Here is a 22422-nt window from a genome sequence, read left to right as displayed (position 1 = left end):
ATCCTTCCCCTGCCATGTCCACCAAGCCACACCCATAGAACTGGTAGTAAAAAAAAATGAATTTCATGACTGCATCATAACTTTGATTGCTGAACAGGCAGACATAACCGGAGTATTATCTGTGATGCAGTTTGTGTATTTGTGACTTAGCATGAAGCAAGTCAGTGGCCTTCCTTTTAAAGAGCTTGGCTAAAAGGCCTAGAAAGGATGACTACAGTTGCACAGGTCTGCTGAGCATGTCTAAAATGTTTTACTCTCTTAAAGAGAAGTTTGCACAAATTTCTCATGTTTGTATAATTGGCTATATCACGTTCATGGCTTTTTATTTATTTATTTCCATAGAAATATCCTTACAGTTTGACAGTTCTGTGTTGAAAATGTGCAAATTCATTATTTTGTAATGTTCACTGACCAAAAAAGTCCTCTACAATAAAAATCAGAGAAAGCTAATTTAGAGTAAGGCGCTAAATCATTCAGATGTAGCAGCAGGATTTCCATAAATTCTACCATCTTGTACTCTTCTGGTCTTAGTGATTCAAGCCCCTGCCTCTGCTTCTGTCTAGAAGAACTGTTCATTGGCGTCTTTATTGGAAAGTTCTATAGCTGAGCCAATCAGTTGGTTTTGCCGCTGGCCCATCCAACAAAAAGGATTCTTGGCGTGCTTTCTGAAAAAAAGGAAACATTTTCAGCACAATCTTTAACATAAGGTTCAGCATTCACTCCTAAACACACAGATCCTCAAACTATGGGGTATTATGACCCTCTAAAATTCTTAATGAATATGTATGATGCTCCTTTACAGTCTTACCTTCTCTCTGTTCCAAAGCAGCTTTTTCCTAGGGCAGTGATGGTGAACCTTTTTGTAAACACGTGCCAAAATTATCCGTGTGCGTGTGATAGCGCGCGGACGTGTGCCCATACCCACAATGCAATGTGCCCTGCCCCCCTGTGCATGTGGTGCGTCCCCTGCATATGTGCGGGTGGATCTCCCCACCCACGCATGCATGCCCTTTCCTGAAGCCTGGGGAGGGCGAGAATTCCCCCGGCCCTCCAGAAGGCCAAAAATCAGCTGGCTGGTGCACGCATGCATGCTGGAGCTGATGGCTCGCCTGCCGGCAGATATGACTCCATATGCCACCTGTGGCACATGTGCCATAGGTTCGCCATCACAGTCCTAGGGGATGTCAAACTGGCTCCCCATTGCAAAACTGTTTTCTGCCAGAGGTTCAATGCCCAGGCTGCCTGGAGTAAATACGCACATTCACTACCAAGATCCAGCATCAAATCCAGGAAAAGATATCCCTGAAGGGTCTATGACAAACTCACCACGGCTAACTTGCCATGGCCCACTTGCCACGGCCAACTCATTGCAGTACATCTTGCCATGGCCAACTCGCTGCAGGACAACTCACTAAAGGACAAGAGTCAAATAAATGGTGGAATAGAATCATTAAAGAAAGGGTGCAAAAGGAGGGACAGAATGAAATGGGAATGACAAAATTAAATTTTTATTTATTTAATTAAAATAATAAAATACAATTGTTAATTTGTCCCACGTCGAGTTGTCCCATGGAGAGTTGGCCATGGCAAGTTAGACATGGTGGGTTGCCCGCAGCAAGTTGGCTATGGCAAGTTGTCCCATTCTGTTCCTGAAAGAGGAGAGAGATGAAGACTCTGGTATGTTGCCTTGAGCAGTGGTCAACAGCAGGTTCAGATCTTGCAAAAGCTGCTGGTATGAATTCAAAGAAGAGGAACCCAGCAGAGGTCCCATACATAGTCTGGTCCAGCCAGAGTGCGAGCGTCTCACTCACTCACACACACACACACACACACACACACACACCACTCGCAGCTTCCAGTTTGGGAAGCTTTGCCTTGAGATCCTGAGTTCCAACTTGGATGGAAAAATGTACCTTTACATATTACCAAACGCTCTGTCCTATCTGATTTTATTTAAGACTCTTCTATATTAAAAAAAAAATCAATAGGAACTAGAATGGACCAACCCATCAGGAATCTATTTCCAGCAATACTTTATTTCCATTAAGGTTTCTGAACTGCCCGTATATCTCAGAAGAATTCCTAGAAAATAAAACAATGTGTGGCTACAGTTTTGCTTGCTTTTTGGCATATGGGCCATGGTGGGTGTGACCAACTATTTTGTAGAAGTGCAAATAGGCTTTCAAAATCCCAGAGGTGCACTGATCCAAAAATGTTGGGTAGCAGTTGGGATTAGCTTTGCTTTTTGTCCTTTCCCATGCTATGTCAGCAGGTCAGAAGTTATTAAATGGGCTATTTCTGTCATGATAAGCATAGCACACAATTCCTTTTCAAAAGAATACTGATATACTGTATACCTAACAGTTTTCCTCAAGCTGGTACACTCTAAATATTGGGTATTTCAATTTCCCAAACATCTAGTCAGCACCATCTTTGTACAGAATACTTAAGATTTTAAATAGAAGATCTAAAAAGTCATTTTTATCTATGCAAGTAAATTCCAAAATAGCTAGTATAGGTATTCACGTATGCTCTGCTTGACTAACATAAAACCGTTTGCTCTCTACTCCTTTTAAACACTTGAAGACTTTGTATTTAAGTTTTTGCAAGGGACACACTGCCATTACACAGCACACATAGGCTGATGAAGGGCATCAAATTCTTGAAGTTCAGTGCTTACATTTCTTGCTTGAAGCAGGACTATTCACACCACTGCAGCTGTTATTTCTCTAGCTTCCCAGTTTAAATTAAAGCTATCATACTGATATTAGCAACAGTGTCTTTTCTGACACTTCCAATTGAAGCTTCTGTACACATAATTTTCAAACACTGAAGATTGTGTCTACAGCAGTTTTCTGAAAGTATTGAAATAGGCTTCCTGCAAACAAAATGACCTATGCCGGCGATGGTGAACCTTTTTTTGGCTCGCGTGTCATAAACAGGGGGAGCGCAGGGGGGTCGTGCATGGGCGTGTCATACCCATAATGCAATGCGTGACCCCACCCCAGCGTGCATGTGTGCATGACAGATGCTCCCCCCCCCCATTTTTGCATGCTTTTTTTCACCCTCCTCAGGCTCCAGTGGCTTTCAAAGAGCCTGAGGAGGGTGAAAAGAGCCTCCCCCGCCCGCCCCCCAGAGGCTTCAGGAGCTTCCCCCGGAGTGTAAAAAACCGGACCTACGGGCAAACCGGAAATTCAGGAACGGACTTCCCAGTTTGCTCATAGGGCCGTTTTTAGTCCTCTGGAGCCTTCAGGGATCTTCAGGAGACTTCCTGGGGAGGACCAATTTTTTGCGCTCCGAAGGCTTCAGGACAAGCTCCTGAAACCTCTGGAGGGCCACCGGGGCGGGGCAGACTGTTTTCACCCTCCCCAGGCTCCTATAAAGCCACTGGAGCCTGAGGAGGACGAAAAATGGCTTTAAAAAAGGCTGAACACAGTTGGCCAATGCGCGCCTTGCGTGCCCTGACAAATGGCTCTGCGTGCCACCTGTGGCACGTGTGCCATAGGTTTGCCATCCCGGACGCATGCTATCTGATATGCTGTCTCCACAATATAACATGCCCTGTTGAAAGAAATTAAGAGTGTCTCACACAATCCTACTTTCTATAAATGTTAAAACTATAAATCTAAAAACAATCAATCAAAAATAGCAGCAGAAACAACAACAACAACAACAACAACACCTTTGCATCAATGCTGCTATTAAGACATATGTCCAGTTTCAAAAGAGGTTTTCAAAGAGGCCTACTTGAATGTCACAGCCTCTCATATTGTTTTAAAAGGCCAAATGTGGACAGAAAAGTTATAGCCACAATGGAGAACTCCCAGGTTTGGAAATCGGGGCAGTGATGGCATGCTTGCATAACTTGTGGTGGTAGCTGGCAATTCTATTCACTCATAGTCTGACATTATTTTCTATTACTGCATAATATGTCACCACTTGTCCACTAGATCAGGGCTCCCCAATCCCCGAACCGTATATTGGCATCAGGCTGCAGCATACCAGAAACTGGGTAGCTCAAACAAGCGCAGCCCTATTTGTGGGATGCAGGCAGCACATGAAACCACGTCCCCTCTGTGGAAAAATCTCTCTTCACAGAACCGGTCCCTGGTGCCCAAAAGGTTGGGGGCCGCTGCACTAAACATCAGCTGTTCTCCATTTCAGAGAATCATCAAAGCATAAAATTATGGTGTTCAAGCCTACATCCATCACTATCTGTAACTTTAAGTGTTATAAATCCAGAGGGATGTGTAGTGACTTTTTTCCCCTGGAGTCAAATAAATCTTTAATTATAGTACAGGCAGTCTTCGGCTTACAAGAGTTTATTTAGTGACTGTTCAAAATTACAACAGCACTGAAAAAAGTGACTTACCACCAGTTTTCACAATTACGACCCTTGTAGCATCCCTATTTATGATGGTTGCAATAACCTGGGGCCACGTGATCTCCTTTTGTGACCTTCTGACAAGCAAAGTCAATGGGGAAGCTAGATTCACTTAGCAACAGTTTGACTAATTTAACAACTATGGTGATTCACTTAACAACTGTGGGCAAGAAAGGTCGTAAAATGGGCAAACTCACTTAACAAATGAAATTTTGGGGTCAGTTGTGATTGTAAGTCGAGGACTACCTGTAATACACTTGTATATAAACAACTACAATATATGTGCACATTGCTTTGTACTTACTGTTTTGCCAGTTCCATGGATATTTGTTCTAAAGAATATCCTTTTGTCTCTGGTATACAGATAATGACGAAAGCTAATGATGCTAGGCTCATCAGGGCATAAATGTAACATATCCAGGGTAAGCCAAGTAGGTCTAAAAAGAATAAAAATTGTTTGACTCAGATACTTTAAGGACCCATATTCTTGGACGAACAATCTCAGGTTACCCAAGATTTGCTATAACATACAAATCTTAATACACAGAGTAACAGCAACTACAAAACCAGTTCAACATTAGACTTCCTGGGGGCGTGGCCTGTTGCCGAGGAGGGCTCCACCGAGCTCCTCAGAGACCTGGTCTGTATATCTAAATAAGATCATAGATAGCACCCCTTTTTGGCTAAGAAAGGGGCAGGGAGGATAGCTCCGTAGACTAGGGTCTATTCATAAGCCACAGCCTTTTTTTTTTTGGGCTGTGGAAGAGATTAGATCCAGCCGAAGCGGAGCTTTTATCTCCGGCCAGTTCTTCTCAGCTGCCTTTTTTTTTTTGGCAGCCCCAGACAGGCTAGCCCCCCCCAGGACAAAACAAAGTTTTTTCAAGCTAGAATTGATACGGGAGGGTACCACCCCTGTGAGATTTATGCTTTTATTACTATCTTAAATACCAGCTCCATTCGTCTTAAAGACTTCTTTGTTTAAATAGACTTCAAAATGGCGATTTCTCTCCGTGGATGATTACTGGATGTACTTAGCCGGGTTTATCTTCCTGCAGACTGCTCCTTAACAAAATAAACTCTTTTTCTTTGGAAATAGAGGGGAGTGAAGCGCTGCTTACTTGTTTATTTATTATGGCACCCAGATCAAAGAAGCGTCTTGCTACAAATGTATCTAAGGAATTTAAAGAATCTTTTCTGGAAACACAGCCTTTGTCTCCTACGCCCTCTACTGGAGAAGTTTTAACACAGGAATATCTCTTTAAAATGTTTAATGCCTTTAAACAAGAAATTCAGGAATTTGTATTGCAACTTTATGATGATTTAAAATCTAAAGTTAATCAAATGAAGGCGAATACGTTTGCAGCCGTGTCTGCCCTCTCAGATTACTCTGCTGAAATAGAGAACAAATTGGAAAGTCTGGAGAAGGCTAATTTTAATTTGACTACCAATATTCAAATTTTACAAGAAAAAATTAGAAATAACGAAGATCAGCTTATGATGTTAAATTTTAACAGGAAGGCATCTGCAATTAGAGTCAGAGGATTCCGTGAAAAGGAGCAAGAGGATTTGAAACAGACCTTTGCTGAAGCCTTCAGCCATGCGCTGGGAAGCCCGGGACTTAACTTTGATTGGCAGATTCGGAAAATCTATCGCCAGAACTCATTGATAGCGGAACAGCGACAACTCCCGAGGGACATAATTATACATTTTTCCACAAAAGAAGCTAGAAATGCGATTGTGCAAAAGTTTCATAATAACGGTTTTCGAGTTGAAGGCCAGGACCTGATTGTTTTCAAAGATATTCCTTTTCAGATGTTGAAGGCAAGAAGGAATTACACCTTTTTAACTAAGGAGCTTAGGAGTCAACAGATTCGATACAGATGGGAGGCCCCTGCCGGTATTACAGTTACATTTGAGAATCAAAGATTTCGTCTTAACTCTGTTTCGGAGGCTCAAGATTTCTATTGTAGGATTCTGAAGGCGGGTCTTCCTGACGCGCTTGGAAGAGAGGAGAGACAAGCGGAAGGAGAAAGCAAACGGCTGGTCATGCGGCTGCAAGATGGAGGGGGCAGCCCCTCCTCCCTCAGAGAAGCAGAAGAACGCAGATCGAGAATTTAGATACTTCAAAAGACTTCCTAAAGTTGAGGACTGAATGGGGGTTTGAGACCTCTCTCCGGTAGAAAAAGTGGACTAATTTTTATCAGAAGGGAAAGCTGGGTGAAACTACTTTGAGCTAGATTCTAAAGTAACGTTAGCATAAATTTGATAGTGGTTAAAAGAATGCGGAACGATTTATGTTGTTTAAACTTTGTTAGATGGGACTATTTTAAAATAGAAGGTTAACTGACTCTTGCTGAAAGTATTATTTGAATATGATCCATGCTACTTAACTTTTATTTGAAGGGAAAGTTGGTTGTAATAGTTCTGAGTTACTTTTTAAATAAACGCTAGTATAAATTTGATAGTGGTAAATATCAGACAAGCAAGAGATGAGGGTAAAATGCATGTGGAATGAACTACGTTATTTGTGGTAAATATCAGACAAGCAAGGGAAGAGGGCAAAATCTACGTTGTTTAAAGCTTATTAGAACAGGAAGCCGCCTGGGAAGATAACTGTAAAAAGAATGCAGAATGACTTATGTTGTTTAAACTCTGTTAGAAGGGACTACCTTAAAATAGAAGGTTAACTGACTCTTGCTGAAAGTATTATTGGAATATGTGGAATGATTCATGCTACAATTCACTCTGAGTTATATTTTAAACAAATGCTAGTATAAATTTGATAGTGGTAAATATCAGACAAGTGAGGGGTGAAGGTAAAATGAATGTGGAATGAACTAAGTTATTTATTATTTTGAATTACTGTTTGAAAAAGGGGTAAAGAAAGATTATTTACGTTGTTTAAATTTTACTAGAAGGGAAAGTTTGATTACTTGTCTGTACAGTTATATTTGAATATATGGCATGAACCACGCTGCTTAAATTTTATTGGAAGGGATCATGAGGTTTAGGAAGGGAACGGGAGAGTCTACAGAAGGTTGGGGTAAATAGCAAAGAAGTAAGAGACGAGAATAAAATATAGATAGAATGATTTATACTATTTAAGCATAGATAAAGATGGGGGGCTGAGATCAATACAAGAGTGGTTTCTTTTTTTTTCTTTTTTTTCTTTTTTCTTTTCTTTTTTTCCTTTTTTTTTTTTCCTTTCTCTGCTTTTCTTTTCTTTTGATATATACTTTTATTTTTTAATTCATATGTATACAAGATATTTTAGACAGAAGGTAGTGCCAGGTGTGGGCCCTGGGAAGTCGGGAGGATTAGGGATGGGGATTGTGGGGGGTGGGGTGGGGGGGTGTCAACATAGTTTTAATAAGAACAAGAATGTATTTATATACGGTGGTTCTTTTTTTTTTTATCATTATTATTATTATTTTTTCCTTGGTTCATTTTACTTTTATCAGATCAAACAACACTCGAATAAAGGCATACACCAAGGAGGGAGGTAGAGGGAAAGAAGAGGGAGGAGTAAGGAAGGAGTAAGGGGAAGGTAAGGAGGGTGTCCGGGGAGTAAGGGGAGAAGGAAGGATTGAGGGGAAAGGGAAGTAGGAGGGGAGTGTTAGAGGGAGAAAGGAAAGTTGGAGGGGGTAGATGGGGTGTATGGAGGATGCAAGGGTGGGGTTGTGAATGATGAGTTGTGTTTTCTCTTTACTTGTTCGTTTTATTCCCTTTTTCTTTGTTTTTCTTTTTTTTCTTTTTTTTTATATAGTAAATACCCTGTATATAAATGATTGCAAATGGAATGTGAAAATTGAATAAAATATTTTATGAAAAAAAAAACCAGTTCAACATTGAAAAATGACAAATATGTTTTATTTTCAACAAATAGAAATTACTAGCTTACAAAACAAAACCTTATAGCAGATACTAGAAAGGATATTGTGAAATATACTACTCAGTTGTCATTTCCTTGGACGTAACAAGTAATGACTATTTTCTCTTTTACTTTACTTTCATTCTAAGAGTGATTTTTGTCATATAATACTAAAAATATCCTTCTGTCTACAGAAGTCCTCTAGTCCAACTCCCTGCCTAGAGCAGGAATCCTCATACTATCTCAGACAAATGGTTGTCCACACTTTGTTGAAACCTCTAGTAATGAAGCATCAACAAATGTTTGGACTTTCCCAGATTTCTGGAATTCTGCTCAAATATGCATCAATTCAACTTATTTTTAAAGGACTACATCAGGGGTAGTCAACCTTTTTATACCTACCACACACTTTTATATCTCTATTAGTAGTAAAATTTTCTAACCGTCCACTGGTTCCACAGTAATGGTGATTTATAAAGTAGGGAAATAACTTTACTTTATAAAATTTATAAAGCAGAGTTACAGCTACGGCCCACCATGAAAGCTGGAATGCCCACTAGTGGGCGGTAGGGACCAGGTTGACTACCATTGGACTACACCAAGAGGAGAAAAAGGCAGCAAACTTACTTGTTACAGTCAAAAATGTTGATGAGATAAGGAGATTAACCCCCCAGTTGATGCTTGATGTGAAAGCAATTGCTCTTCCTCTGATCCCTCCAGGAAATATTTCACTTAATACCAACCACGACACTGAAATCAAAAAACAAAATCAATTAACTAGTCAAGTTTCACACTCTTCTACCCTGATTTATACTTCATAGGTAAAGGTAAAGGTTCCCCTCGCACATATGTGCTAGTCATTCCCGACTCTAGGGGGCGGTGCCCATCTCCGTTTCAAAGCTGAAGAGCCAGCGCTGTCTGAAGACATCTCCATGGTCATGTGGCTGGCATGACTAAACGCCAGATGTGCACAGAACACTGTTACCTTCCCACCAAAGGTGGTTCCTATTTTTCTACTTGCATTTTTACATACTTTCGAACTGCTAGGTTGGCAGAAGCTGGGACAAGTAATGGGAGCTTACTCCATTACGCAGTGCTAGGGACTCGAACCGCCGACCTTTCTGATTGAAAAGCTCAGTGTCTTAGCCACTGAGCTACCATGTCCTCTTATAAAAATTAAATGACTACCCTCCTCCCCATTTCCACTGTTTTTATCTGCTTTGAGTCACCCAGAGTCACTCGGATGAGATGGACATAACAAATTGAATAAATTATGGTTGGTCACATAGCCAGCCAGATATTTAGACTGGATTTGGTATTTTATTCTGCCTAGCAAGTCCTTCCCAAGGACCAGGATAGGTAGATATTGCTGTTTATTAATATTTAAATTAGGATACAAGCTGTTCCAAGTAAAGCTGCCTTCTGCAAATGATGGTGATTTTGTCAATGCCAATGGTATTCAAGTAGTCCTCCAGATGTTGTTGAAATCATCATTATCTAATTTTCCTTAACTGAGGAACAGTAATATCACAAAATTATCTACCTTTAAGTTAAGCTCCTAAATGGCATCGTGTTAACTTCGAACAAACCTAGTCACAGCCATCTTTCATGTTCCGCCGTTGTCACACAGAGGGGGGAAGTGGGGAAGATGGTTGGAAAGCTTTACTAGACACAACAAAGAGCTTTCTTATGAGAACCAAGGTTAAACTTTACTGGCAACCGATAAGGTTGGGAAGGAGTGCCTAGAGAGCCCACCAATTGACCAAATTGGCCAACATGACCTGTGATATCTGGGGATGGGGTTATTTCCTAGTTTAATTATACTGAAACTGTGGGAAAGATTTAGAATTGGTTTTCCATTGAAGTTGTGCTGATATGATGTATTCAATAAACAGGAAATGTGAGAAGAAATCAAGTTTTAGAGTTCTGATTTGCTTGGGTTCATTGGTCGGGCCTTAAGAACATAGGATAAAGATCTCAATCTTCAGAAGGCAGCAAGATCAGTTCACTTACTCCCATCCTGTTCCTTGCTCTGCTCTGGGGAAAAGTTCCCTTGCACAAAGAGGGAACATGAAAAACAAGAGGATCCATGCGGTAGCCTCAAGCATAGTCCAGGTTTCTAGAAATTCAAGTACGTCTTTAGTTTGGAATGAGGCAATATTATGAAAAGAAACTAGAATATAACAATGCTCCATCCTGGTCACTGAGCATTTGAAGCGAGTAATCCTACCAAAATAACATACTAAAGCAGCAAAGTTTATGTTAACACACTTTTTCACATCTATTATTCAGAACAGGGCAAGCCTGTTCTTGTTTGGTTTTCAGCAGCCTTCCTTGGAGACAGAGACTGTTTCTTTCTCATTAATAGCTTTATTAATAATTGTGATTCAGGCATTTCTCAAAGTAGAATTTATTTTAAAAGTGAAAGGAAGGGTTTAATCAATGTTGGATATTCAAGCTATCCTATTCATTACATCTAATCAGCTGAAGGCTCTGAAGAAAGAACAGACAGACATTTTAAGTTTTCATTCCACCTGATGCGCTGAAATACTACAATGGAATCCAAAGATAATGAAGCAAAAGGTTTCTTGAGATCTTAGGAAATCTCAGCCACAAAGGCCAAAATTGTATTGTATTATATTTGTATTTAATGGATTTATAGGCTGCCCAATCCCGGAGGAACAAAGGGAATTGTTCATTTTTGAGAGTATTGATGTATGCATTCGTTAGCTGCTAATACTGTATTTTTTCAGAGTATAAGACCCACCGGAGTATAAGATGCACCAAGGTTTTGAAGAGGCTTTTTTTTTTAAAGTAGGTAGGTAGATAGAGGGATAGAGGGAGGGAAAGAAAGATAGAGAAATACAGAAGGTAGGTAGGGAGAGAGAGAGAGAGTAGTTAGGTAGGTAGGTAGGTAGGTAGGTAGGTAGGTAGGTAGGTAGGTAGGTAGGTAGATAAAGGAAGAGAGAGAGAGAGAGAGAGGGAGAGAGAGAAATATATATAGAGAAATACAGTAGGTAGGTAGGGAAAGAGAGAGAGAGTATAGGTAGGTAGGTAGAAGGATAGAGAGAAAAATAGAGAGAAATAGAGAAAATGGGTAGGGAGAGTGAGAGAGTAGGTGGGCAGGTAGGTACTTTACTTTACTTTACTAAGATTTGTATGCCCCCCACTCCCTTGGGACTCTGGGTGGCTAGAGGGAGAGAGAGAGAGAGAAATACAGGAGGGAGGTAGGGGGAGAGAGAGTGTGTGTGTAGGTAGGTAGATAGGTAGAGGGATAGAGCGAGACAAATAGAAAGAGAAATACAGTAGATAGGGAGAGAGAGAGAGCAGAGAGGTAGATAGCTAGATAGAGGGATAGAGAGAGAAATACAGTAGATAGGTAGGGAGAGAGAGAGTAGGTAGATAGATAGATGTTTCCAGGTGTATTTATCCATGTGCTGGAGAAAGAAAATTGCTGACCATCTGCAGCACCTAAGACTTTGTTTCTGCTGGCACAGCACTTGATCAATGTATTCTCATCAATAAGTTAAAGAGCTTTCCAAAAGGAAAAAAAAAGTTTTTCCACTCTGCAAACCTCCCCCAAACGGTCCATTTTTCACAAAAACGGGCCCGTTTCCTTTTTTAAAAAAAGGCATGAATAGCCTTGGGGGGGAGCTTTCAGAGTGGTCCTGGAGAGTGGGGGGCAAAAATGAGCAAAAAACAGCTCATTTTTTGTTAAAACGGACCTATTTTTTGTCAAAAAAATTGCATGCATAGACTTATGGAGGCTTATAAAGTGCTGCTGGGGGCTGGGGGGGAGCAAAAACGGCCCGTTTTTTGCTCATTTCTGCCCTCTCCAGCCCCCAGGAGCTCTCTAAAGCCTCCATAAGGGTATGCACAGCCATTTTGGTGAAGGGGCAGGGATTCGTGAGGCAAAAAATGTGGTATTCAGTGTATAAGATGCACCCAGATTTTCAGCCTCTTTTTTGAGGAAAAAAGGTGCATCTTATAGTCTGAAAAATACGGTAATTTAGAATAACCTAGCCTAAAATAGAAAGCAGCAAGGAGCTGCTGGATTTAATTTAATCACTTTTAAGAATGCAAAACCAATTTTAAAAACCCTCTTATACCTTTTACTTTCTGTGTAACACAAAAAAGAACAAAACTGGTGAGCCACCCGTTTGTTTATCATGGTTTTTACAAGGCAAAAATAGCTTTCTATTACAAACCATTTGATGTCTTTTTAAAAGCCTAGTTGGCTTCACACATAACCCTGAATCATAAACTCTAAACTACAAACCACAATATCTTAGTGTCACATTATTTTCAAGTAGATCACATAATGGCTAACTATGATGTGTGCACCAGCCACCAGTATCATTTCACCTTGTTTCCACAGTGATGCAAAGGTAGGAAGTGTAGATTTGATTAGGAGATAGTGACATGCCCTGGAGTATTAATATTCTTGAGGAGATCTTCCTTGAAGTCAGCCAAGTTCCCTGCCCTATCTAAATCCTATTTATTTTGGTTAAGATGTTTTAAATAAAAAATATAATAATGCTATATAAAGCACAGCATTTAATGCTTTTTTTTCCACCCAAGCCTTTGGCACAACATAGCCTGCCCGAAACCAATAAAAGGTAAATGGCTGCAACCCAATATCTGATTAGAAGTTTATCCCCTTAATCTGAGTAAAAGCAATGGTACATTGAGGTTAAGCACATCCTCCAGGAGTTAGAGGAAATAATGGGATATGATCTCACCAGCCTGTTTTCAAATAAATGGATGGCTATGTTCATAACGGCAACCATTCTTTAAATTGATCTATGGTTACCAGCCAAACCATATTCTTAAACTATAAAATGTATCCTCCAACCTAAAAGTATTGTTTACTAATGAGACAGACACTAGCAGAAGCTTCTGAGGGCCAAACAAGATGTGACACAGACAGCAATTATATTATCTTTTGTCTGGGTCAGAAGAGCCAAGGTGGCGCAGTGGTTAAATGCAGCACTGCAGGCTACTGCTAGATCAGCAGGTCAGCGGTTCAAATCTCACCGGCTCAGGGTTGACTCAGCCTTCCATCCTTCCGAGGTGGGTAAAATGAGGACCCAGATTGTTGGGGGCAATATGCTGATTCTCTGTAAACTGCTTAGAGAGGCCTGAAAGGCCTATGAAGCGGTATATAAGTCTACTGCTATTGCTATTGTTTCCCAACCTTGGCAACTGTAAGAGGTGTGACTTCATCTCCCAGAATTCCCCAGCCAGTAAGGCTGAGAAACATTGATCTGGGGAATCCAACTGCTTGCAAGCAAATCTATTTCCTGCAACAGTGGTTCTCAATCTTTTGTTCACCACTGACCTCCTTTAAATACCTTTTGTGGCCACAAACCACCAAGATTTAACTCAAGACTTAAATCATTAAATTTCTTCAAACCTTTGCAGACCCCCTGTGATATTGCCCCCCCCCCAGTGTGTATGTGTATGTGCATCACAAGTTGAGAACCACTGTCTTAGACATATCATACATACTCTTGGCACATCAGCAAAGATTTTGCTTTACAATTTTTATTGTAAAACGTTCCTGATCAGTGACTTCAATCCAAGCATCTTAACACTACACCAAAATATGAGAGAAAGCAATATATGTAATACTTACTTGGTCCAAGTCCTATGGAGAAAGCCGCAACATAAACCAGCAAGCTAGCCAAAGAGATCCATTTCAAAAAGGGTTGCACCTTGGCCGGTTCAACTGCAACCTGGGATTCTGCTTGCATTCTGATAAATGTTTGGTCTCCCACCAATGTTGTCCCGTTCTGATACTCGGGGTCAGCAATTTCATCCTTCCACTGTGAGGAACTTTTAATAGGTAAAGTCGTGCCAGCAAAACGTTCCTTAAAAGTTTCATTAGTGAAGGTCCCAGTTCCTGCTCCTTGAGACAGAATCTCTTCCAAAGATTGGTTTAAACAGACAGTGGTGACATTCACATGTATATTTTGCATCACTAATCCTAAGGTGATCAATGACACTGACATGAGGGATGAGCCAATACAGAGAAATGTCTTGCTTCCTAAGTGGTCCACAAAAAAAATAGCTGGTATCGTACTGATCACTTTAACTACTCCAACCCCGGTTGAGGCCAAAGAAGCTGCTGCATTGCTCTGGAATCCAACTGATTTCAAAACAGTGGATGTGTAAAACAAGATGTTGGGCTGTCCAGTTATTTGTACAAAAAAAACGAGACCAACCCCTATCAGCAGCCGTGTTCTCATGTTGTCTTTGGAATGGAACAAATCCAGAAAATGATATTGGTGTTCATCTTTCAAGGAAGATTTGATCATGGTCAGTTCTTCGGTAGTGTCCGAAGTTGCCCTGAGTTTTCCAAGTACTTTACTAGCAGCTTCATCAAAACCTTTCATAACCAGAAAACGAGGACTGGGCAGAAGAAAATATAAAGCAGCTATTTGTAAAACCCCCAGTGGAATAACAAGGCCGAACATGTACTTCCAGCCATGAGAAACATTAGCAAAAGCATAATTAGAAATGTAGGCAAAAAGAATGCCCGTAACAATCATAAGTTCATTTAAAGACACAAGCAGACCTCTTCTGTGCTGCGGGGCAATCTCTGCGATATACACACATGTTGCAGTTGAAGAAAGAGAAACAGAAACCCCTATCACAATCCGTCCTACTATAAGTAGTCCATAGGAGGCAAAAATGATCAGAATCACACTGCCCACAACTAGGAAAGCAGATGACAACATAATGGTAAATCGCCTCCCATATTTGTCTATCAGGATTCCACCAGTTATTGAAGCTAACAAGGCACCAATAAGAATTGTGCTTACAATTATTTCTTGTTGTCGGCACGAAAGGCTTAGGATGCTAGTTAGCTGAAGAAGAGCTCCAGAGATAACTGCAAGCTCATAACCCATCAAAAACCCACTGATGGCCGCAATGACAGATGACAGGAGAGTGAGCATTCCACAACCTGGAATTAAAGGATATGAGAAAAATCATTTAGTTTTGTTACATCAGTAAATATAGCTTAGAAACCATACTTTTCTACGATGCTCCAGCAGTTAAAATGGAGAATTGTATAAAAGGAGTTTTGAATAGATTAACTGCTTTTATTTCAAAAACCAGATACTATATGAGCCCAGAGAATTAAGAATTAAGCTAAAGCAATAGCAATAGCAATAGCAGTAGACTTATATACCGCTTCATAGAGAAATGGTTAATCATGGTCAAACTGTTGCAGAGTTTTCTGGATCCCGAATGGAACCAGGGTCTGCTGATGAATGGAGTCCTATCCAGTATTACTTGTCATCAACAAAAATTCCATGACAGAATGTGCTGGTTATGAGTTGAAATGGTGTATCTAGAGGGAGTATTCACAACAAAACATCTTTGATCTCCATAATCATTTTTTTTTTGTGCCAAAACATGGGGATGTTTGAGAGGTCAGAATAACGGACAACTGGAAACCTGAGAAATGGAGCTAATATCAAAGTACCATTTTATTAGAAAAGTAATTGTTTTATTTTATTTTTCTTCCTTTTAAAAAGTTTTTCAACAAGCTTTTTTCATCCTTTGGATTTTAAGATTTAGGAAAGGACCTAGATTAATTATACTAGAACTACTAAACGGTTACATGAATTCACATGAAGTTCCAATTGAGGTATGCAATGTTAAACTGTTCAGATAATATCTCCCATACTATTTATTTCAGGCTGGTGCCTTCGGCTTCATGCTTGTGTGAGCAAAGCGTGATTGGAACTGCCGTCTTTCTATAAATATTGGTTGGTGTATGTGTGGAGTGCTGGCTTTGTTGCTGTAGGTGGATTGGTTGGCTGTGTGGTAATTAGTTGATGGAGTTGATGTTTGCAGATTAGTCAGCTGTTTCGTAACATCCTGCCAAAGGCTGTCTTGATATTATGTTTGTGGAGAATTTTGCTGATTTTATCTGTGGTGCCTATGATGTAAGGGAGGAGGGCGACTCCAACTTCCCTTTCTCGGCGTCCTAATCTACAAAAAACCCAATGGCTCCCTAGGACACACCATCTACCAGAAAAAACCACACACCAACCGCAGATAAAATCAGCAAAATTCTCCACAAACACAATATCAAGACAGCCTTCGGCACTGACCAAAAAATAGCCAACATCTTAAAAGATCCCAAAGACACGATCCAGCTAGAAAACCAAGGAGTCTATGAAATACCATGCAAAATCTGCCCAGCCACATACATTGGACAAACTAATAGGAGAATAAATGCACACATTGCAGAACACAAGAACGCAGTCAGAAAAGAAGAAAACACTTCCTCCCTCTTCTAGCACCTTGAAGAAACAGGACATGAAATTGATTTTGAAAGAACCAAATTAATCTCCAGAACTGAACACTTCAACAAGAGAATAATTATGGAAGCCATCGAAATAGAGAAACATCCCCACAACATGAATAAATGTGATGATACCTCCTGCCTACCAGACATCTGGAAACTAGCCTTAGTCAACAAACGAGTCCCAGCCACGAAAACCGACACCAGACCCAGAACAACACAGGACGCAACCACCAATCATCCTCACCAGACTCAAACCCAAACCCATCCCATAGACCAAATGCAACCACCATCCAGAAGCCAAACCACGGCGGCATCACCAACTGCTGTACCCCCTCCAACCCCCCCACAAAACAAACTGACACTCACCATGAGCACATGGCAAGACCGCAAACTCGGAGCCAAGCCAAAGTCCAGGATGTTACACTTCAGCCATTTGCTCAGGACATTACATCACAGAACTCAGGAGGTTACAATGCAAAGGCTCAGGATGTTACAATGCAGCCAACCCCCCAGGAGGTTGCAGCACAGGACTCAGGATATCACTACAATAGAGCGCAGGATGTCATCACACAGCCCATTACCCAGGTCGTTACAACACAAAAGAACAATAGGCACACAGCGAAGTACCTCAGCCACACAGGATGTTATGAAACAGCCGATTAATCTGCAAACATCAACTCCATCAACTAATCAAGATGTTACAACACAGCCAACCAATTTGCCTACAGCAACAAAGCCAGCACTCCACACCCCCTCACGAATACTTATAGAAAGATGGCAGCTCCGATCACGCTTTGCTCATATAAGCACTAAGCCGAAGGCACCAACCTGAAGATGACGAATGGGACCTCGTCGAAATGTCGCCAAGATACTCTCAATCTTACACAGGAAAAGATCCGAATACGCCAAGACCTGCATACCTGTACCCATGAAAATCTACACACACACACACACACACACACACACACACACACACACACACAAATATATATGCTGGTCTTGTTGTATTTATATCTATAGTATGACTATATCTATCTGTCTGTCTGTCGATCTATCTACAGTATCTATCTATCTAGTATGTGTGTGTGTAAAGTTTAGCTCAAGCAGACTGCCTTGTAAGTCTTATGAACCTGCTTAACCATGTGGCCTGAGGTTTGTACTGTTTATGATTTACCTTTTTTTCCTCCTAGGTTTGCTGACAGTCCACTTATCTTGTATATTAGACATTACTTTAGTTTCTGATTTTAAAGAAGAAACTCTGAATAAAATAAAATAAAATTCTATTTAACCATGCTAGCTGGGCATAGGTTGAAAGACACATTTTAATATCCACCTTAGGTTGGTCTTTCCAAGGACTAGAATGCATGTTCCATTAATTGCATTGTTTAACTTTTGTTAAACAATGGGCCCAGAAACAGTTACACGTCATTATATTCATCATTAAGGAGGAGAGAGAGAACGACCGTTGACTTACCTGAACGGTCCTTCTATGTGTGCTGCGAGGGGAATCCAATCATGGGTTAACTTTGTCCATTAGCCTAGAGACTGAGTATGCAAATCTTGACCACGCCTCCTCAGACTGGATCGGATCAGTTTTGCACGAAGTCAGTCGTTGAAAGATGCATGTCAATGTCACTCATGGCCACAGCCACGCAGGTATTAAGTCACGTCCAGAGAAAGTCCAGTCAGGCAAAAGTCAAGGTTAGTCATAAGTCATAGTCAAGGAGAAGCCCTGGCCAGCCAAAACTGCGGGCGGGTTTGGATTCCCCTCGCAGCACACATAGAAGGACCGTTCAGGTAAGTCAACGGTCGTTCTCCTGTGTGCTGCTTGGGGAATCCAATCATGGGACATGCCAAAGCAATTAAGTCCCATGGCGGGAGCTAGGCTGGTCAGGATCCTCCGCAGACGAAAGAACCCTTTGCAACACTCTCCACCCAAAGGAGGCCTCAGCCGAGGCATATACGTCAACTTTGTAGTGTCTAATAAATGGCGAGGGTGACGCCCAAGTAGCTGCCCTGCAGATCTCCTCCACCTAGGCTTGCATAGCCCAGGCCGCTGTGGTAGCCGCACTTTTGGTAGAATGAGGCGTAATACATCTGGGAACCAGTCGGGATTGACTGTCGTACGCCAAAGCGATGCACACCTTCAACCATCGGCCGATGGTGTGGGAGGACACCTTCTGTCCCATGGACAACGGCTGGAAGGAAACAAAGAGCGCCTCCGATCTTCTGAACAAGGCCGTGCGCTTTACATAACGTCGGAAGGTCCTACGAACATCCAAATGATGCCACTGGCGCTCTTGGGGATGGGAAGGGTGCGGGCAAAAGTCCGGAAGGACGAGCTCCTGAGCCCTGTGGAACAACATATTGACCTTCGGAAGGAAGGAAGGGTCCAAACGGAGGACTACTCTGTTAGGATGGAATATGCAGAGATCCGCACGCACAGACAGCGCTGCCAACTCCAAAACCCTCTTGGCCGATGTAATGGCCACCAGAAACACAGTCTTAAACATCAGCAGCCGAAGGATCAGATAGACTCGAACGGGGCAGACGTGAGAGCCCTGAGCACCAAGGTCAAGTCCCAGGTAGGATAACGGTGGACTGTCGGAGGTCTCAAGTTCGTCACACCCTTCAGGAAAGCCTTGACCCATGAATGCTGGGACAAGGAACGGCCCTGGCCGCCTCCCACCACCGTGGATAATGCTGTGACTTGCCGATGGAGTGTGTTAGGCGCGAGGCCCTTATTAAGTCCTGATTGTAAGAAGTCCAAGACCTGTGGCACCGAAGCCATGATAGGGTCAGCCCCGGTACAACGGCACCACCTACAGAAGGCCTGCCAGGTGGCCTCATAAATATGAGTAGTGGATGGACGTCGGGCCGCCTGGATAGTATCAATCACCTGACTCGAATAGTGAAGGCCAGTCAGAATAGTCCACTCACGTGCCACACGGCTAACTGCAGGAGCTGGGGGTTCGGATGGATGAGAGCCCCCTGGTTGAGCTGGATCTGGTCGTCTGGAATCCTCCACGGCCGCGAGACCGACAGGTGCATGAGGTCTGCGTACCAGGGACGTCTGGACCACATCGGCGCAACCAACAGCACCTCCGCCTGTTCTGTCAGAATCTTCTGGATGACCGACGGAAGAATCGGGAGGGGGAAAGGCATAAAGGAGGCCGGCTGGCCAAGGACTGCATAGAGCATCCACCCTCTCTGCTCCGGGGACCTGGTACCTGGCGTAAAACCTCGGAAGTTGTGTGTTGTGTGGTTGCGCAAACAGATCTACCTCGGGACGGCCGAACCGGCGAGAGAGTTCCCGGAAGAGGTCGGGGTGAAGTTGCCACTCCGCTCTGCTCAGCCAGTCTGCCTGTGTGTTGGCCACACCTGAAATGTGCTCCGCCCGGATGGACAAGAGCTTGGTCTCCGCCCAGCGATGTAACTTCTCCGCCTCCAGCATCAGGGCCTTGGAGTGGGTGCCCCCTTGGCGGTTGACATGGGCCTTGGAGGCAACGTTGTCGGTTAAGACCAACACGTGGTTGTGTGAGACAATGTCCCGAAACTCGAGGAGGGCTAGGCGGATGGCATGTAGTTCTAGCCAATTTATGCTGTTCGACAGTTCCTGATTCGACCAGCGCCCGAGCTACACGGTCCAGGGCGTGCCCCCCCCATCCAAACAGGCTGGCTTCCATTGTAATCTGGATGCGGTCCAGTTCCTTGAAGGGGCACCTGTCAGCCTCTGCTTTGCTGTTGCTTCGGCTGCCATGAAACGGGGAGGGAGGGCATGGTATTTGGGAGGGGTTACTCATTGTGCTGGAGGAAGGTTCTGGAGTTCACCGGCTGATCGGACTACGCATGCGTGGGAGTTTCCCGCCAGGACTAACGGCACCGACATTCCATCTTCGTGATGCCTTTTGAAGTTATCTCGCACCTGATACTTGGGAGAATTATGATTGGACTGTAACTGTGATGCCAAGGGGAGGGGAATGGGCTATTCTATATATCAATCGCTTTCGCGCCTAAATATTCAGATTTCGCTTCGCTATGCCTTTAATCATTTATAATTAGTAAAAGTACACTTGATTTCCACGCATGGAGTCTCGTGGTCTTTCTTTCCTAATTATCTAAATGGAGAGGAGCTGACAGCACCCCTGCAGGAGTTTGGAGGACGTCCACCAGCGAAGGGACATGAAAGGCTTGTGTGGGAGCCGAACCTTGGATTGGGAGTGGCTGGTGTGTGCCCTCTGGAAGGGGAGCAGGAACCATTGCAGTGAGCGTGCATGGAATCTGGCCCAGGGAACCACGCATCAACCACGTTGATGCAAGATATCATTTTCCCCAGCAATTTGGACAGCGTCACCAATGGCAAGAGTCTTTGGGACATAACCTGAGTGGTCAGGTGCTGGATGCTTTGCCGCCTCTCTGGAGAGAGAGAGACCTTGCAAGACACTGAGTCTATGATGGTTCCCTGGTGGAGCAGCGAGGTGGTCAGCTGCAGGTGGCTCTTGGGAAGGTTGAGAACCCACCCGTGACTGTGCAGCGAGTCCATCGTGATTTGCAGATCTCGTAGGGCCTGGTTCGAGGACGAGGACAGGACCAAGATGTCGTCCAAATAACAATTCACTCGTATTGGAACCAAGCGAAGTGATGCCGCTACGACTGCTAGGAGTTTCGTGATCATGTGCGGGGCCGATGAGAGGCCAAAGGGTAAGGCCCGGTATTGAAAGTGACGGCCATTGAACTGGAAGCGTAGGAAATGCCGATGTGCCGGATGTATGGGCACGTGGAGGTACGCCTCCTTGACATCGACTGATGTCATCATGTCACCCTGGCGGATGGAGGCCAGTATGCTTTTGAGAGATTGCATTTTGAATTTTTGGTATTTGATGTACCGATTGAGACTTTTCAAATCTAGGATGGCCCGCCATCCCCCCTATGGCTTCCTCCCCCTGCGAGTCACCGGTACCTCCGAATGGACCGGTTTCCAGCTCTATGAAACTGCCTCCTAGTCTGGGGCTGCGCCTGATTCTGCTGGCGACCCCTATCCCTGGCGGCCGCACGATCCTGGCCGCGATCCTGTGACTGGGAGAAACCCCTGTTGTAGTGGGGAACATAGGGAGCAGGGGCAAATCCAGAGTCCCCAGCCCGAAAGGGCTGTCGCCTATTGTAAGGCTGTTGTCTTCTATGGGCCTGGCCCCCGGTGGAAGGAAGAACCTTACGCTTATCCCTAGTCTCAATGAAGATGGGATCCAGCACAGACCCAAACAAGGCACCGCCCTTGAAGGGCGTGGATGCAAGGTGCCACTTGGACTTGACATCAACCTGCCAATGGCGGAGCCACAGCAAGCGCCGGAATGCCACATTAGAGACTACGGCTCGAGAGGCGAACTTCGTTGCACTAAGGGTGGCATCTGCAGAAAACTCTAAGGCTGCCATTAATTTGGTAATATCCTGGTGAAGGCGTGCTTCCTCCGGCGCAAGCCTACTCTGCAATTGTTTAAGCCAGACCAAGGAAGTCCTATTAAAAAAGGACGCTGCTGTAGCCGAGCGGAAGGCCCAGGCTGCAGCCTGATGAGTCTTGCGAATAACTGTCTCGGCCTTACGGTCCTCTGCCTTCAGGCCCTCCGAAATTTTGGATGGAATTAATGCTGGAGAGGCGAGGGCAGCAATAGGAGCATCAACTGTGGGAAACTGGAGAAGAGCTTCCAACTCAGGAGTAGAGGTGTAGACTTTCCTATCCCCATTGCTAGGTGGGTTAACCGCAGTGGGTTGATCCCACTGCTTTTGAATCAGATCAAGAAATAACTTGGGCGAGGGAATAACATCCTGCAAAGCCACTTGCTCAGC

The 22422-nt window shown here is 43.3% G+C and overlaps 1 protein-coding gene across 3 annotated transcripts in view; it reads right to left on the bottom strand.

Moving 5' to 3' along the window:
- Positions 1 to 306: 306 nt before the first annotated feature.
- SLC2A12 (solute carrier family 2 member 12) overlaps positions 307 to 22422 on the bottom strand; it is a 41260-nt gene continuing 19144 nt past the window's right edge. For all 3 annotated transcript variants that reach the window (XM_087718435.1, XM_087718433.1, XM_087718434.1), the window contains 4 exons: positions 13894 to 15225; positions 8883 to 9005; positions 4689 to 4821; positions 307 to 665 (listed from right to left, as the gene is read on the bottom strand). In XM_087718435.1, coding sequence (XP_087574561.1) covers positions 560 to 665; positions 4689 to 4821; positions 8883 to 9005; positions 13894 to 15217 — 1686 coding nt within the window. In that variant the 5' untranslated portion in view covers positions 15218 to 15225 and the 3' untranslated portion in view covers positions 307 to 559. The remainder of the gene's footprint in view (positions 666 to 4688; positions 4822 to 8882; positions 9006 to 13893; positions 15226 to 22422) is intronic.

The sequence above is a fragment of the Thamnophis sirtalis genome, unplaced genomic scaffold (assembly GCF_051295495.1).
Source record: "Thamnophis sirtalis isolate CommonGarterSnake01/CBP01778 unplaced genomic scaffold, rThaSir2_p1.2 scaffold_6, whole genome shotgun sequence".
In the NCBI taxonomy this organism is placed as follows: domain Eukaryota; kingdom Metazoa; phylum Chordata; class Lepidosauria; order Squamata; family Natricidae; genus Thamnophis; species Thamnophis sirtalis.
The sequence above is the reverse complement of the archived record's forward strand: the minus strand, read 5'-3'. Positions and strand labels throughout refer to the sequence as shown.